Source organism: Pleurodeles waltl, chromosome 2_2 (assembly GCF_031143425.1).
Source record: "Pleurodeles waltl isolate 20211129_DDA chromosome 2_2, aPleWal1.hap1.20221129, whole genome shotgun sequence".
Lineage (NCBI taxonomy): Eukaryota > Metazoa > Chordata > Amphibia > Caudata > Salamandridae > Pleurodeles > Pleurodeles waltl.
In genome coordinates, this window is record NC_090439.1 from 850987596 (window position 1) to 851001694 (window position 14099).

At 44.3% G+C, this 14099-nt stretch overlaps 1 protein-coding gene across 2 annotated transcripts in view; it reads right to left on the reverse strand.

Moving 5' to 3' along the window:
• The window catches only part of VIRMA (vir like m6A methyltransferase associated), a 627318-nt gene that overhangs the window by 273556 nt on the left and 339663 nt on the right, over nt 1-14099 (reverse strand). For both annotated transcript variants that reach the window (XM_069220484.1, XM_069220485.1), the window contains exons 15-16: nt 6963-7198; nt 6188-6440 (exon numbers count right to left, since the gene is read on the reverse strand). In XM_069220484.1, the coding sequence (XP_069076585.1) occupies nt 6188-6440; nt 6963-7198 (489 nt within the window). The remainder of the gene's footprint in view (nt 1-6187; nt 6441-6962; nt 7199-14099) is intronic.

Below are 14099 nucleotides of genomic sequence, written 5' to 3' on the forward strand. Positions count from 1 at the left end.
GTTTCCCTAAGGAGGTGGTGTCTGACAGAGGTACCAACTTCATGTCAGCATACCTAAAACACATGTGGAATGAGTGTGGAGTGACTTATAAATTCACTACACCATACCATCCACAAACTAATGGCTTGGTTGAGAGATTCAACAAGACATTAAAAGGCATGATCATGGGGCTCCCAGAAAAACTCAAAAGGAGATGGGATGTCCTCTTGCCATGTCTGCTTTTTGCTTACAGAGAGGTGCCACAGAAGGGAGTAGGATTCTCACCCTTTGAACTTCTGTTTGGCCACCCTGTAAGGGGACCACTTGCTCTTGTTAAAGAAGGCTGGGAGAGACCTCTTCATGAGCCTAAACAAGACATAGTGGACTATGTACTTGGCCTTCGCTCTAGAATGGCAGAGTACATGGAAAAGGCAACCAAAAACCTTGAGGCCAGCCAACAGCTCCAGAAGTTTTGGTATGACCAAAAGGCTGCACTGGTTGAGTTCCAACCAGGGCAGAAAGTCTGGGTTCTGGAGCCTGTGGCTCCCAGGGCACTCCAGGACAAATGGAGTGGCCCTTACCCAGTGCTAGAAAGGAAGAGTCAGGTCACCTACCTGGTGGACCTGGGCACAAGCAGGAGCCCCAAGAGGGTGATCCATGTGAACCGCCTTAAGCTCTTCCATGACAGGGCTGATGTGAATCTGTTGATGGTAACAGATGAGGATCAGGAGGCAGAGAGTGAACCTCTCCCTGATCTTCTGTCATCAGACCCAAAAGATGGCACAGTAGATGGAGTGATCTACTCAGACACCCTCTCTGGCCAACAGCAAGCTGATTGTAGGAGAGTCCTACAACAGTTTCCTGAACTCTTCTCCTTAACCCCTGGTCACACACACCTGTGTACCCATGATGTGGACACAGGAGACAGCATGCCTGTCAAAAACAAAATCTTTAGACAGTCTGACCATGTTAAGGAAAGCATCAAGGTGGAAGTCCACAAGATGCTGGAATTGGGAGTAATTGAGCGCTCTGAAAGCCCCTGGGCTAGCCCAGTGGTCTTAGTCCCCAAACCTCACACCAAAGATGGAAAGAAAGAGATGAGGTTTTGTGTGGACTACAGAGGGCTCAATTCTGTCACCAAGACAGATGCTCATCCAATTCCTAGAGCTGATGAGCTCATAGATAAATTAGGTGCTGCCAAATTCCTAAGTACCTTTGACTTGACAGCAGGGTACTGGCAAATAAAAATGGCACCTGGAGCAAAAGAGAAAACAGCATTCTCCACACCTGATGGGCATTATCAGTTTACTGTTATGCCCTTTGGTTTAAAGAATGCCCCTGCCACCTTCCAAAGGTTGGTGAATCAAGTCCTTGCTGGCTTGGAGACCTTTAGCACAGCTTATCTTGATGATATTGCTGTCTTTAGCTCCACCTGGCAGGATCACCTGGTCCACCTGAAGAAGGTTTTGAAGGCTCTGCAATCTGCAGGCCTCTCTATCAAGGCATCCAAATGCCAGATAGGGCAGGGAACTGTGGTTTACTTGGGCCACCTGGTAGGTGGAGGCCAAGTTCAGCCACTCCAACCCAAGATCCAGACTATTCTGGACTGGGTAGCTCCAAAAACCCAGACTCAAGTCAGGGCATTCCTTGGCTTGACTGGGTATTACAGGAGGTTTGTGAAGGGATATGGATCCATTGTGACAGCCCTCACTGAACTCACCTCCAAGAAAATGCCCAAAAAAGTGAACTGGACTGTGGAATGCCAACAGGCCTTTGACACCCTGAAACAAGCAATGTGCTCAGCGCCAGTTCTAAAAGCTCCAGATTATTCTAAGCAGTTCATTGTGCAGACAGATGCCTCTGAACATGGGATAGGGGCAGTTTTGTCCCAAACAAATGATGATGGCCTTGACCAGCCTGTTGCTTTCATTAGCAGGAGGTTACTCCCCAGGGAGCAGCGTTGGAGTGCCATTGAGAGGGAGGCCTTTGCTGTGGTTTGGTCCCTGAAGAAGCTGAGACCATACCTCTTTGGGACTCACTTCCTAGTTCAAACTGACCACAGACCTCTCAAATGGCTGATGCAAATGAAAGGTGAAAATCCTAAACTGTTGAGGTGGTCCATCTCCCTACAGGGAATGGACTTTATAGTGGAACACAGACCTGGGACTGCCCATGCCAATGCAGATGGCCTTTCCAGGTTCTTCCACTTAGAAAATGAAGACTCTCTTGGGAAAGGTTAGTCTCATCCTCTTTCGTTTGGGGGGGGGGGTTGTGTAAGGAAATGCCTCCTTGGCATGGTTGCCCCCTGACTTTTTGCCTTTGCTGATGCTATGTTTACAATTGAGTGTGCTGAGGCCTGCTAACCAGACCCCAGCACCAGTGTTCTTTCCCTAACCTGTACTTTTGTATCCACAATTGGCAGACCCTGGCATCCAGATAAGTCCCTTGTAACTGGTACTTCTAGTACCAAGGGCCCTGATGCCAAGGAAGGTCTCTAAGGGCTGCAGCATGTCTTATGCCACCCTGGAGACCTCTCACTCAGCACAGACACACTGCTTGCCAGCTTGTGTGTGCTAGTGAGGACAAAACGAGTAAGTCGACATGGCACTCCCCTCAGGGTGCCATGCCAGCCTCTCACTGCCTATGCAGTATAGGTAAGACACCCCTCTAGCAGGCCTTACAGCCCTAAGGCAGGGTGCACTATACCATAGGTGAGGGTACCAGTGCATGAGCATGGTACCCCTACAGTGTCTAAACAAAACCTTAGACATTGTAAGTGCAGGGTAGCCATAAGAGTATATGGTCTGGGAGTCTGTCAAACACGAACTCCACAGCACCATAATGGCTACACTGAAAACTGGGAAGTTTGGTATCAAACTTCTCAGCACAATAAATGCACACTGATGCCAGTGTACATTTTATTGCAAAATACACCCCAGAGGGCACCTTAGAGGTGCCCCCTGAAACTTAACCGACTGTCTGTGTAGGCTGACTAGTTCCAGCAGCCTGCCACACTAGAGACATGTTGCTGGCCCCATGGGGAGAGTGCCTTTGTCACTCTGAGGCCAGTAACAAAGCCTGCACTGGGTGGAGATGCTAACACCTCCCCCAGGCAGGAGCTGTAACACCTGGCGGTGAGCCTCAAAGGCTCACCCCTTTGTCACAGCCCAGCAGGGCACTCCAGCTTAGTGGAGTTGCCCGCCCCCTCCGGCCACGGCCCCCACTTTTGGCGGCAAGGCTGGAGGGAACAAAGAAAGCAACAAGGAGGAGTCACTGGCCAGTCAGGACAGCCCCTAAGGTGTCCTGAGCTGAGGTGACTCTAACTTTTAGAAATCCTCCATCTTGCAGATGGAGGATTCCCCCAATAGGGTTAGGATTGTGACCCCCTCCCCTTGGGAGGAGGCACAAAGAGGGTGTACCCACCCTCAGGGCTAGTAGCCATTGGCTACTAACCCCCCAGACCTAAACACGCCCTTAAATTTAGTATTTAAGGGCTACCCTGAACCCTAGAAAATTAGATTCCTGCAACTACAAGAAGAAGGACTGCCTAGCTGAAAACCCCTGCAGAGGAAGACCAGAGGACAACAACTGCCTTGGCTCCAGAAACTCACCGGCCTGTCTCCTGCCTTCCAAAGAACTCTGCTCCAGCGACGCCTTCCAAGGGACCAGCGACCTCTGAATCCTCTGAGGACTGCCCTGCTTCAAAAAAGACAAGAAACTCCCGAGGACAGCGGACCTGCTCCAAAAAGACTGCAACTTTGTTTCAAGGAGCAGCTTTAAAGACCCCTGCAATCTCCCCGCAAGAAGCGTGAGACTTGCAACACTGCACCCGGCGACCCCGACTCGGCTGGTGGAGAACCAACACCTCAGGGAGGACCCCCGGACTACTCTACGACTGTGAGTACCAAAACCTGTCCCCCCTGAGCCCCCACAGCGCCGCCTGCAGAGGGAATCCCGAGGCTTCCCCTGACCGCGACTCTCTGAAACCTAAGTCCCGACGCCTGGAAAAGACCCTGCACCCGCAGCCCCCAGGACCTGAAGGACCGGACTTTCACTGCAGAAGTGACCCCCAGGAGTCCCTCTCCCTTGCCCAAGTGGAGGTTTCCCCGAGGAAGCCCCCCCTTGCCTGCCTGCAGCGCTGAAGAGATCCCTTGATCTCTCATAGACTAACATTGCAAACCCGACGCTTGTTTCTACACTGCACCCGGCCGCCCCCGCGCTGCTGAGGGTGAAATTTCTGTGTGGGCTTGTGTCCCCCCCGGTGCCCTACAAAACCCCCCTGGTCTGCCCTCCGAAGACGCGGGTACTTACCTGCAAGCAGACCGGAACCGGGGCACCCCCTTCTCTCCATTCTAGCCTATGCGTTTTGGGCACCACTTTGAACTCTGCACCTGACCGGCCCTGAGCTGCTGGTGTGGTGACTTTGGGGTTGCTCTGAACCCCCAACGGTGGGCTACCTTGGACCAAGAACTGAACCCTGTAAGTGTCTTACTTACCTGGTAAAACTAACAAAAACTTACCTCCCCTAGGAACTGTGAAAATTGCACTAAGTGTCCACTTTTAAAGTAGCTATTTGTCAATAACTTGAAAAGTATACATGCAATTGAAATGATTCAAAGTTCCTAATGTACTTACCTGCAATACCTTTCAAACAAGATATTACATGTTAAATTTGAACCTGTGGTTCTTAAAATAAACTAAGAAAAGATATTTTTCTATAACAAAACCTATTGGCTGGATTTGTCTCTGAGTGTGTGTACCTCATTTATTGTCTATGTGTATGTACAACAAATGCTTAACACTACTCCTTGGATAAGCCTACTGCTCGACCACACTACCACAAAATAGAGCATTAGTATTATCTATTTTTACCACTATTTTACCTCTAAGGGGAACCCTTGGACTCTGTGCATGCTATTCCTTACTTTGAAATAGCACATACAGAGCCAACTTCCTACAAAAGCCATTTTCTGGAATGGGTCTTGTCTGGAAGAATAAAACTAGGAAAATATAGGCTCTTTCAGATAAGACAGTCTTCATTCTAGACAATTTTAGAAAGCATTCATCAGAGCTGGGACTGAACCGGGAAAAAATAACACTGGTACTCCCTTCAGTGCAATTGAGCTGGAAGAATGCGTACTACAGGGTGGGTGCACTGGACTTAGCAAGCTGTCGAAGCCAGCTGCTTAACAGCAGTAACAGTAATTAAGCTGGGGTGAAGCCAACAAATTAGAAATGGAGTCTGCTGAGGGTCTGCAGTCACTTTGTCAGATTTCAAGAGTGTGTCTGAATGTAGAGTGGCCAACATATCCTTCTGGAAAAGTAGAATTTGCTCCACAGGCGTTCCCTTCAGAGGAAAACCTACAAGGAGTTAGAATGGGTTCAGAAGAAAATGAAGTCTTGTGTGCTTTTTTGGGAAAGGACTTGGAAGAAGAGTGGTGTTCTTTTCTTGTACTTCTAGGGGCAGCTCATAAAGAAAATACAAGAGTGCTCACGCCATCTAGAAGGAGATTTAGATTTTGCTTGTTTCTTGAAGGAAGCAGTTAGGGGTTTTATTCTCTCTCCCCGTGGGACTTTGAATTCATTTGAATATATACGTCACATGATGAAGAAATATTAGACCTGCCTAAATACAAATAACAAAAGTAAAGACTATACTTAAAGTCTGAGGATTTATAAGTTGGTGTATCTCAAAAACACAAACTATTACAAGCAAAATCTTTCAACTGAAGAAACTGAAATAACAGTTCAGCTCTGAATCCCAAGTCGATGGAGGCACGTAAAGAAAGGCCCACAGATCACTAGCACCTTATATGGTTAGCTGATGTCACATCAGGTGAACATGTGAGCACTTATAAGACACCAATCAGCGCCACATGGCGCCTGTGTTAGCCTGCAATACCACATTTCAATAACTAAACATCTTCACAGAAATCACACACAAGAAAGGCAATTTTTCCAATACTTAGGCAATGCCTTTCTCTTTCACACTTATTGTACTTTTTGCATTGTATAACAAACATTAAATGATATTTAAGGGAAGCAAATCAGTAAGGTCTTTGAAGAGGGTATATCCCTCTTTTCCATCAGATTCTTTGCAATGTTTGTTTATATATTAATCTGGCAAGTGCATGCACAATGTACTAATTTGCATTAGACCGCCACACATAGACACTGTAATCATGCTTAATAGTATATTATTATGTACCTGGTCACAGAGGCACTGCAAGATCGAAGCCACATATTCAGCACACTGCAAATGAATAACATTGTCTCCAGCAGTTCGCATTAGAGTCAGGAGTTCCAAGAAAACTTCAGTGTATCTTTCATCTCCTTTACAGGTTCCGTTTATAAGGTATAACATCAGCACTTTACATGCTCTGTGGGAAGCGAGAGCATCAAGCAGACCAAGTAGGCGAGCAGTTTGCCCGGTGTACTGTTTTGCTTTCACCTCTGTACCACTAGAAATGCAAGACCAGAGTGTGGTTTTAACACAAAATGCTGCAGAAGCATAATACATGGACAGCAATATTCATCTGATAAAGCAATCCTACAAACTGATCCCGAAATTACATGACCAATCGCCCCCCCCCCCACCCAAAGCGATACTTTCCGTTTTACCTGGCTACAAGCACAACATTTAAAAATAAAGTAGGAGTTGTTCTGATAGCGCTATTTGATTGGTGCTGCCTTCAGCTTCTGCTGTAAACAGAACCTTCACATCTGTCCGCTTTCCCCAGCATCTACAGGCACAACATATTTTTCTAAAGGATTTTAAATAGTGCGAACCAGGCCACAAGTCCAGTAAAGCACTTCATAGGAAACATATAGCAAGGACATTAACAATAACCACTGAAGGAGGTCAGCTATTCTAAAATAGTTACAAGTATGCAGTATCTAGTTTGGTAGGTGCAACCTGAACACAACGTGCTCTTTCCTCATTAACATTTCAAACGATGAATATAATGCAATATAAAAAATACCTCTGTAAATCTTCAACAATGAGATCCAGTACCGTCCTCATGATAAGAAGCGCTGTTGGGGAGGCAAGATCGCACAGCTGGATACATATACGCCTCACCATGTGCTGGAGAGGCTGGCACGAAGACCCTGAGAAAGACCGCACTATGTCCTGCAGCAGTTTGGCTTGCACATGAAGATGCACGCTCCACAGCTTTCTGGTGTTCAGGGCCACAGCTATATCCGTAGGTTCAATAGCCTGGTGGAAAAAGGGAACCAAGGTACACTGCATTAGATTATCTCTATGGCTTGTACATTCCTCAAAGCAGATAAATAAAAAATGTCAAAGACCTGCGTAAGAAAATTGTTGTTCCTACTATACTATCACTTTATGATAAATGTTACTACAGAACTGGTTGAACATAATAGGTGTCATGATTTGTCTGCACCCAGGCAACATCTTGCATCCCTTATCGCCACTTTCAGAGTGCCTCACATATCTATGGTGGCTTACACCTCACTACGGAGGAGAGAAACCATAAAGAAGCACATCATGAGCAAGTGCTTAACAATGAAAGCTAAACTAAAAATTATCTTTCTAGAGCCTTTTTCCAATTCTAAGAGTCAGTTCTTTACAATTCAGACCCAGCAGCACATAATTTAAATAGTGCAGAGCATTCACAAGGAAGACATGAGCCTCTCTATGATAGATCAGGACAGCTGCTGAAAGAGAATGTATACATGGGCTGGTGGTAGCACCCAGTCGCTGCCAGTCAATAGAGGCATGTAAAGCAGGACTGTGCCACCTTCTCCATTTTCCCTTCATGGCGCCATTTGATATCACACAACTGAGTTTTTACCAAATAACTCCTGATTATTTACTTGTCTTATCATTACAATGGCTTTGTTAACATTTACCATCTAGGCTTGAGGACTACAGTTATTTCATAAGCCTAAACTTACTGAAAAAATATACTTTGCCGAAAAACGTAACAAACACTATACGCCGCAAAGTAAGTTATGTTTTCATCATTACTCCACTTTCTCATAAAGCAATATAAATATTCTGGTGAAGAATGTATTAGGGGTGAACGGAATGAGCCTTACTATCAAGTTTCATTTCTTTACAGATCATAGATATTTTAGTCACTGGAGATACTGAAGATTGTATTTTCTAAATTAATTGTTCAACAGGATTATCACAAAAGCATACTGACATTTTTTAGCCCCATCGACAATAAAAGTGAAGGCATTAACACCGGTCATAAGGTCTGATGTGGTCATCAATTTAATGACAAGGTCTATCAATATATTAAATAATTAGGGATAGAATAGATAACTTCCAAGTTTGGTTCTTTGCTACACTGATTGTTAAGCATGCATGTATTGTGAAAAGAGCTGTCAATAGTGGCCTCCGATCTAACACAGTACTGAACGTATAGGAGAAGAGAAAATAGCCAGAACGGAAAACACCTCACCGGATGCACTGCAGAACAGAAAATGACCAGAAGAGAAAAGAAATGTTGACGTCTATCTCAGTGAGGACACTCCATGCAATTGGTGGGCAGGCTCACAATCACAATGTTACGGTTATGGCATGTTTAATAATTGTTCAGTGTTCTTGGGCCCATAGGGCTCACTTTTTGTCATGGATGACTCAATCACACCCATTTTCTGATACTTCTTCACTAGAGCCCCTGGCTTCCCTCCTAATGTTGTCATACAGGAAGGGTCTCCTATTTGAGCACATCTGTGAGCGAATGGATACACGATATGAAACGACAGGGTGCTATTTTTTTCTTAAAAGGTATGATGTGAACAGTATGGACTGCACAAGACACGATTTTTCCGATATTTGCAAACGTGACACACTTTGGGGGCCCATATTCCTTAAGATACTCATCTCTCTGAATATAGCCCGCTAGAGGGTAAACTACTAACCGCGAAACTGAGGAAGAAAACAGTATCCCAAATTTATAAGTTACTACTCACGTATGCCCCAGATGGTTTTGTCCACCTGCAACAGAAATGGGCACAATGGGTTGGGGAACTACATAACGACGACTGGCGGGAGGCATTCCTATCCCCCAGGGAACTAGCCGTCTCAGCTAGGCTGCGGCTGATACACATTTTTTATTGTCTCCATGCAACTTACAAAACCCCAGCAAGACTATCAAGAATGTCATCTAGGATGCTTTCAACCTATGCCAGGTGTGGCCTCCCGGGGGGGTTGGGGGGGGGGGGGGGGGGGAGAGACTTTATACGTGATTTGGAGTTGTCCTCGGCTAAGGCCCTTCTGGGAGGGGGTCAGTAAAGAACTAGCAGAGGTACTAGACACCCTATAGACTTGCGTCCTAGGCTGGCAGTGCTGGGGCTACTGGAAGAATTGGGGGACCTCCAGAGCAGAATGGACATTCGTGGGGTGGCATGCCTTGTAGATAAAAGGGACATAGTCCGTATGTGGAAGCAACCCAGAAGTCCATCGTTGGCGTGATGGAGGGTGGGGGCGGATTGGTGTGCACACCAAGAAAAGCCAATCTATGCAGCCCAGAAAAACACAACAGAATATGGGGGAAATGGTGGACCCACCATGGAGTATTATTCTAATGTAAAAAATTAATGCTGGTGGTCCGGCAATGCAATGCGAGACTCGCTATGTAACCTCACTGTTGCTAATGTTGGAGCACCCTGTGTACACGCTTTTTCCAAATTTCAATAAAAATTTGATTATTAAAAAAAAGTTATGATGTGGCGTAGTCTAGTTACAGGAAAAGACACCTCACTTATGTGGAGGACACTAAAATCAGAAAGAAGTGGAGCGGCCAGTTACATTTGTAGACCTTTCCTATAAGTGAATGGTATTTCCCCTATGGCTTAGTCAGAAATTATACTGGAAAGATCAACGATCCTAAAACCTAAGTAGATCCATTAATTAAATGGCCGCAACCCCAACAATTGGTTCTACAGCAGCTTCAGATGACTACTAATCTTCTTCAGGAACTAGAGCTTATTATCAACAAGAGCAAATTGATTCTTTGTCCATCTCGAATCAAAGAGTTCTTGGGGTTTGTAATCAAGTCAGACACGTCTCAGCTGTTGCTCCCCAAGACCAAGCTACCGAACATCAAAAAGGAACTGAAACCAGTTCTGTCTCGCACCTCAGTGTCCCAGAGAATGATCGCTTGCATAGTGTTTAAGTAGTAAAGAAAAAGAAGTATAATCTTCGTGTCCTTAATAGAAATGAAAATTCTTGGCCCAAATGCTAGCAAGTTTTTTGTTCACATAAATCCTGTGGATTTGAAGCACACCCATACACGGGCACCCTTCATCTCTTTCGATAAGGGCACATCGGCCAGGGTTCAGCATGTACTTGCCGCACATGTCAATCTGATTGCAGATCTGTTCCAGGAAATAAAAAACATCATTCTAGAAGTTCTGGTTGTACCACAAGCCGGGTACAAGCAGACTACATACAATAAGTATGGGTAGGGACCCTTGACGGAGTGAGTACAAATTGGGACCTTTGAGTCCGCTTTGGCTATGTATATTTGTTCTCATTTACAGCAATGTATGCAGTTTCCCCGGCAGTGTAACTTTCAACGTCATCCAATTGGTGTTTTGTTTTTTGTCCGTTTTGGCCAAGTGGATATTGCAGCAAAAACAGACTATAGTTTCTCACCTCATGGGTGTCAGAGTTTGACTACAGGGTCATTCTCCCTCCTCTCCCCGTAGGGGCTTGAAAATACCAGGTAAGTTGATGTGCCCACACATGTCACATCAGTAGGATGTCACTCATGGCTCCCATCATCTACACATGATTTTAAAAGCATGTTCTCACACACCATTGATAAATGAGATGTATGTGTGTGTCTGTGAGTGATCTCATAATCATGACACTATTGTACCAATTATTGCATGTGCCAATTAGGCATGACACGCTTGAAAGATACCTGCACTATAAATTTGGAGGTAGGGATCTGGAAATTGAAGTAAGAGTTGAAATACACTGGAGGTTGTGTTTATGCGTATCACACAAGTTTATTTTTACATCATTTTAAAAAGGTTTTTCATTCATATCTCCATATCTGTAGGTACCACTAAATTGGCAAGTATTCGGCCTGGGCATGCCTAATAAAAATTTTTAATGTGCATGCCTCGTATGGCCAACAGTGTATGACAGAAATATGTTGGCACTGTAAGGGTCATATATAAAGAGCTCCTTGTAACATGGTTGAGCTCACCTTAACCTTTAGGACGCAGTGTGAACCTGATTATGAAGCGTGTCACTACTAGAGGGGGTGTAGGTTATATAAAACAAGCATTCGCAATGCAATAAGTCTCACATTTGCTTGAGCTAGAGCTACTGGCATTGCACTTTCATACCTGGACTTTTCTTGCAACATAAACTGTCAACCCTGCCTCATAATTTCATCTTTTCCTGCCATATAATTCCAGTGGCCCTGCATTTAACTAAAGCACTTCCATGTACCTTCTTCCTATATCTGCCGCAAAAAAATTAAAATGTTGCCATTTAGCATCCTAATTTAAATCTGCCATAATAATTCCAATGCTAATTCCAATAGAATACCACTTTCACCACCCCACCATCAGAGTTGCTGGCTGGCTAACACAATTCCCCAAAAAAGACACAAGACAGCCACAGAGAAGAAACAAACTAGAAGGGACACCCAAACATATCAAGAGTGTTCAAACAGTCAGTGAAATAACGATGTTAAGTTGGCCTAAATCATGATCATATTTGCAATAGGGAGAGAATGTTAAAACATATACAATTATCATATAAACCTTTATCATAAATAAACTTTTGGCATTAGACTGTAATGCTCAAAATAGCCCCTAGAGGGCACCATAACAAAAATATAACTTGTAATAAACATGGTCACGCCACCATACTGTTAGCCCCTACAGGCCAAAACCCATAAAAAGAACACAGGAGAAATGATTACAGTGTAACCATATACTTAGCCCCTATAGGGCATTTTTACGGTTAGCAGGCCTACTGCAATGATATTACAAACAATGCATTCAAAACAAAACTGCTACCAACTGTAAAACAAAAGTTCCAGCCATGAGAATGCCTTAAAAGACAATGGATGGTGGGAGGGGTTATTATTTTCGGGTCCCCACTAACCTAGTGTGGGGACCCAGAGATGACCTAGATAGAAAGTGTGCATCACGGGTGGTGGTCCCATTGTCCTAAGACAACGACAGGCTGAGTTATGAGGAAAGCAAAAATATTTTGTAAAAGTAATGACCTGCAAAGCATTTTGGGGTGATTATCCAGAGTGCCGTGAATATTGTAGTATAGGCTGTCCCGCTATGCCGGGAGAGCCGCTTTCGTTTGAGGATTTCTGTTTTAGGTAAAGCATTTACCAATTCCAAGTTTTTTAAAGAGAGAGCCACAAGAAATGACTCTGATAAAGTAACTGTGAACAAAGTGACCCTGTTGTGCCTGTTGGCGCTTTGAAGGGGAGAGACAAAAGAAGAAAAATAGTTTGCCCACGCTGAACTATATCGGCAATTGTGCAATAATCCATAAAACAGTCTCAAGGCAGGACAAACGTAAAGCATTTACCAATGAGATCAAGTGATTTTTGAAAGGCGAATGAAAGTGATGGGCATGAGATGGGTGGGGTTAAAAGCCCACAATACTTTTTAAAAAAAGGTCAACGCACTTGCACACTCGACCTACAAAGGATTCATTTTCCTTTTTCCTACTTCTCACTGAAGTATTATTTAGTCATGGAGCTCACACACCGCAATTTTCCTTATCAGGCAGAGGAATACTCATTTGTTCATTATATGTTTTTTTTGAGTATGTATTCCCCTGATTCCCTTCCTGTGCAAGATCTTCCTACTCTTCTGCTTATAAGTACTTCGGACCTCCAACCCCGTAGTTTGAGGATTTGTTTGAAACAAGCCTTAAACCACAGTAATATTGGGGTACTATAGTGAGGATACTATGGAGGTAATTGGAATGTGATATTCCTTTGATGCCACAGTTCATCTTGTTGGGAATCCCATGATGTTGATCTACCAAGAAAAAGAAAAAAAACGTACATTTGTACAGCTTGCATTTGTCATAGCAAACCGGGACTTAGCAAAGAATTGGGGTCCTTAAAACTACCAACCGAAAGGACCGGCTGGATGCTAAAGAACGCCTAAGGAAATTCTACATAGTATGGAGGGGGTGAAAACTATTTTACGGGTTAGGGCAGGGTATGCACCTAAAGCAAGATCCCAAAACACTGAAGAGACAAAAACAGAAGCAAGGATGGAGACTGCAGTGTGACAGGAATATCACGATTGGTAAATGGAAATTAAAATCTTCTTCATGCTATGGATGCATTGCTTCCCGTTATACAATGAGGATATGATGAAATGTAGGAATTGAGAAAGTACTGGTGATTAGAAACTGATGTGTATGTACACAACGAGTGAGACAGTAAAAGATACATTTTTAGTGCGAGAGAGATTTGAAATGAGAAAGCAAATAAATATTTGTGTAAAAGTAAATAATACAGAGAGTACAGATGAGGAGGGCTGCTTCAGGGAATGGAGAGAAGAGAGAGGAAGCTCCTGCATGTAGTTGAGGGGGAGAGGGATGGGAGTTATGCTGCAAGGAGCAGAGAGCAGTGTGGGGGGTCCTGCAGAATGGAGAGTGTAGCTGGGACAGTGGGTGAAAAGACAGACACCTTCAAAGAGCGGGGGTGGGGAGAGGACCTGCTGCTGTGGGAGACATGGCCGTAATGGGAAGCAGAGGCAGTGACTTAAGAAAATCAGAGAAGCTCTGTGCAAAATCCGTCAATATTTCAACCACAGTTCTATAAATGCAATCACCTTTTGTACTTAATTGAGTAATGTTTGTCTGCAAACTATTAGAAGGGCAATGAAGCCAATTGTCATATGCAGTTCCCCATTGACCAATGTAACATCTTTATAATACCAAACTTTCTCTTAAAACAACGAAACTACAGGCCTTCCGGTAACTCTTACACATGTGTACTTTTACTCAGCAAAGAGGTTCACATTTATCAAGCTGGTATATAGGTTCATAGTGAGCTGTCCATTACAGCAAGCCGCATTGCTCTTTTAGTGAACTGTCAGCAAACCATACTAGAATACATACAAAGGGAGGT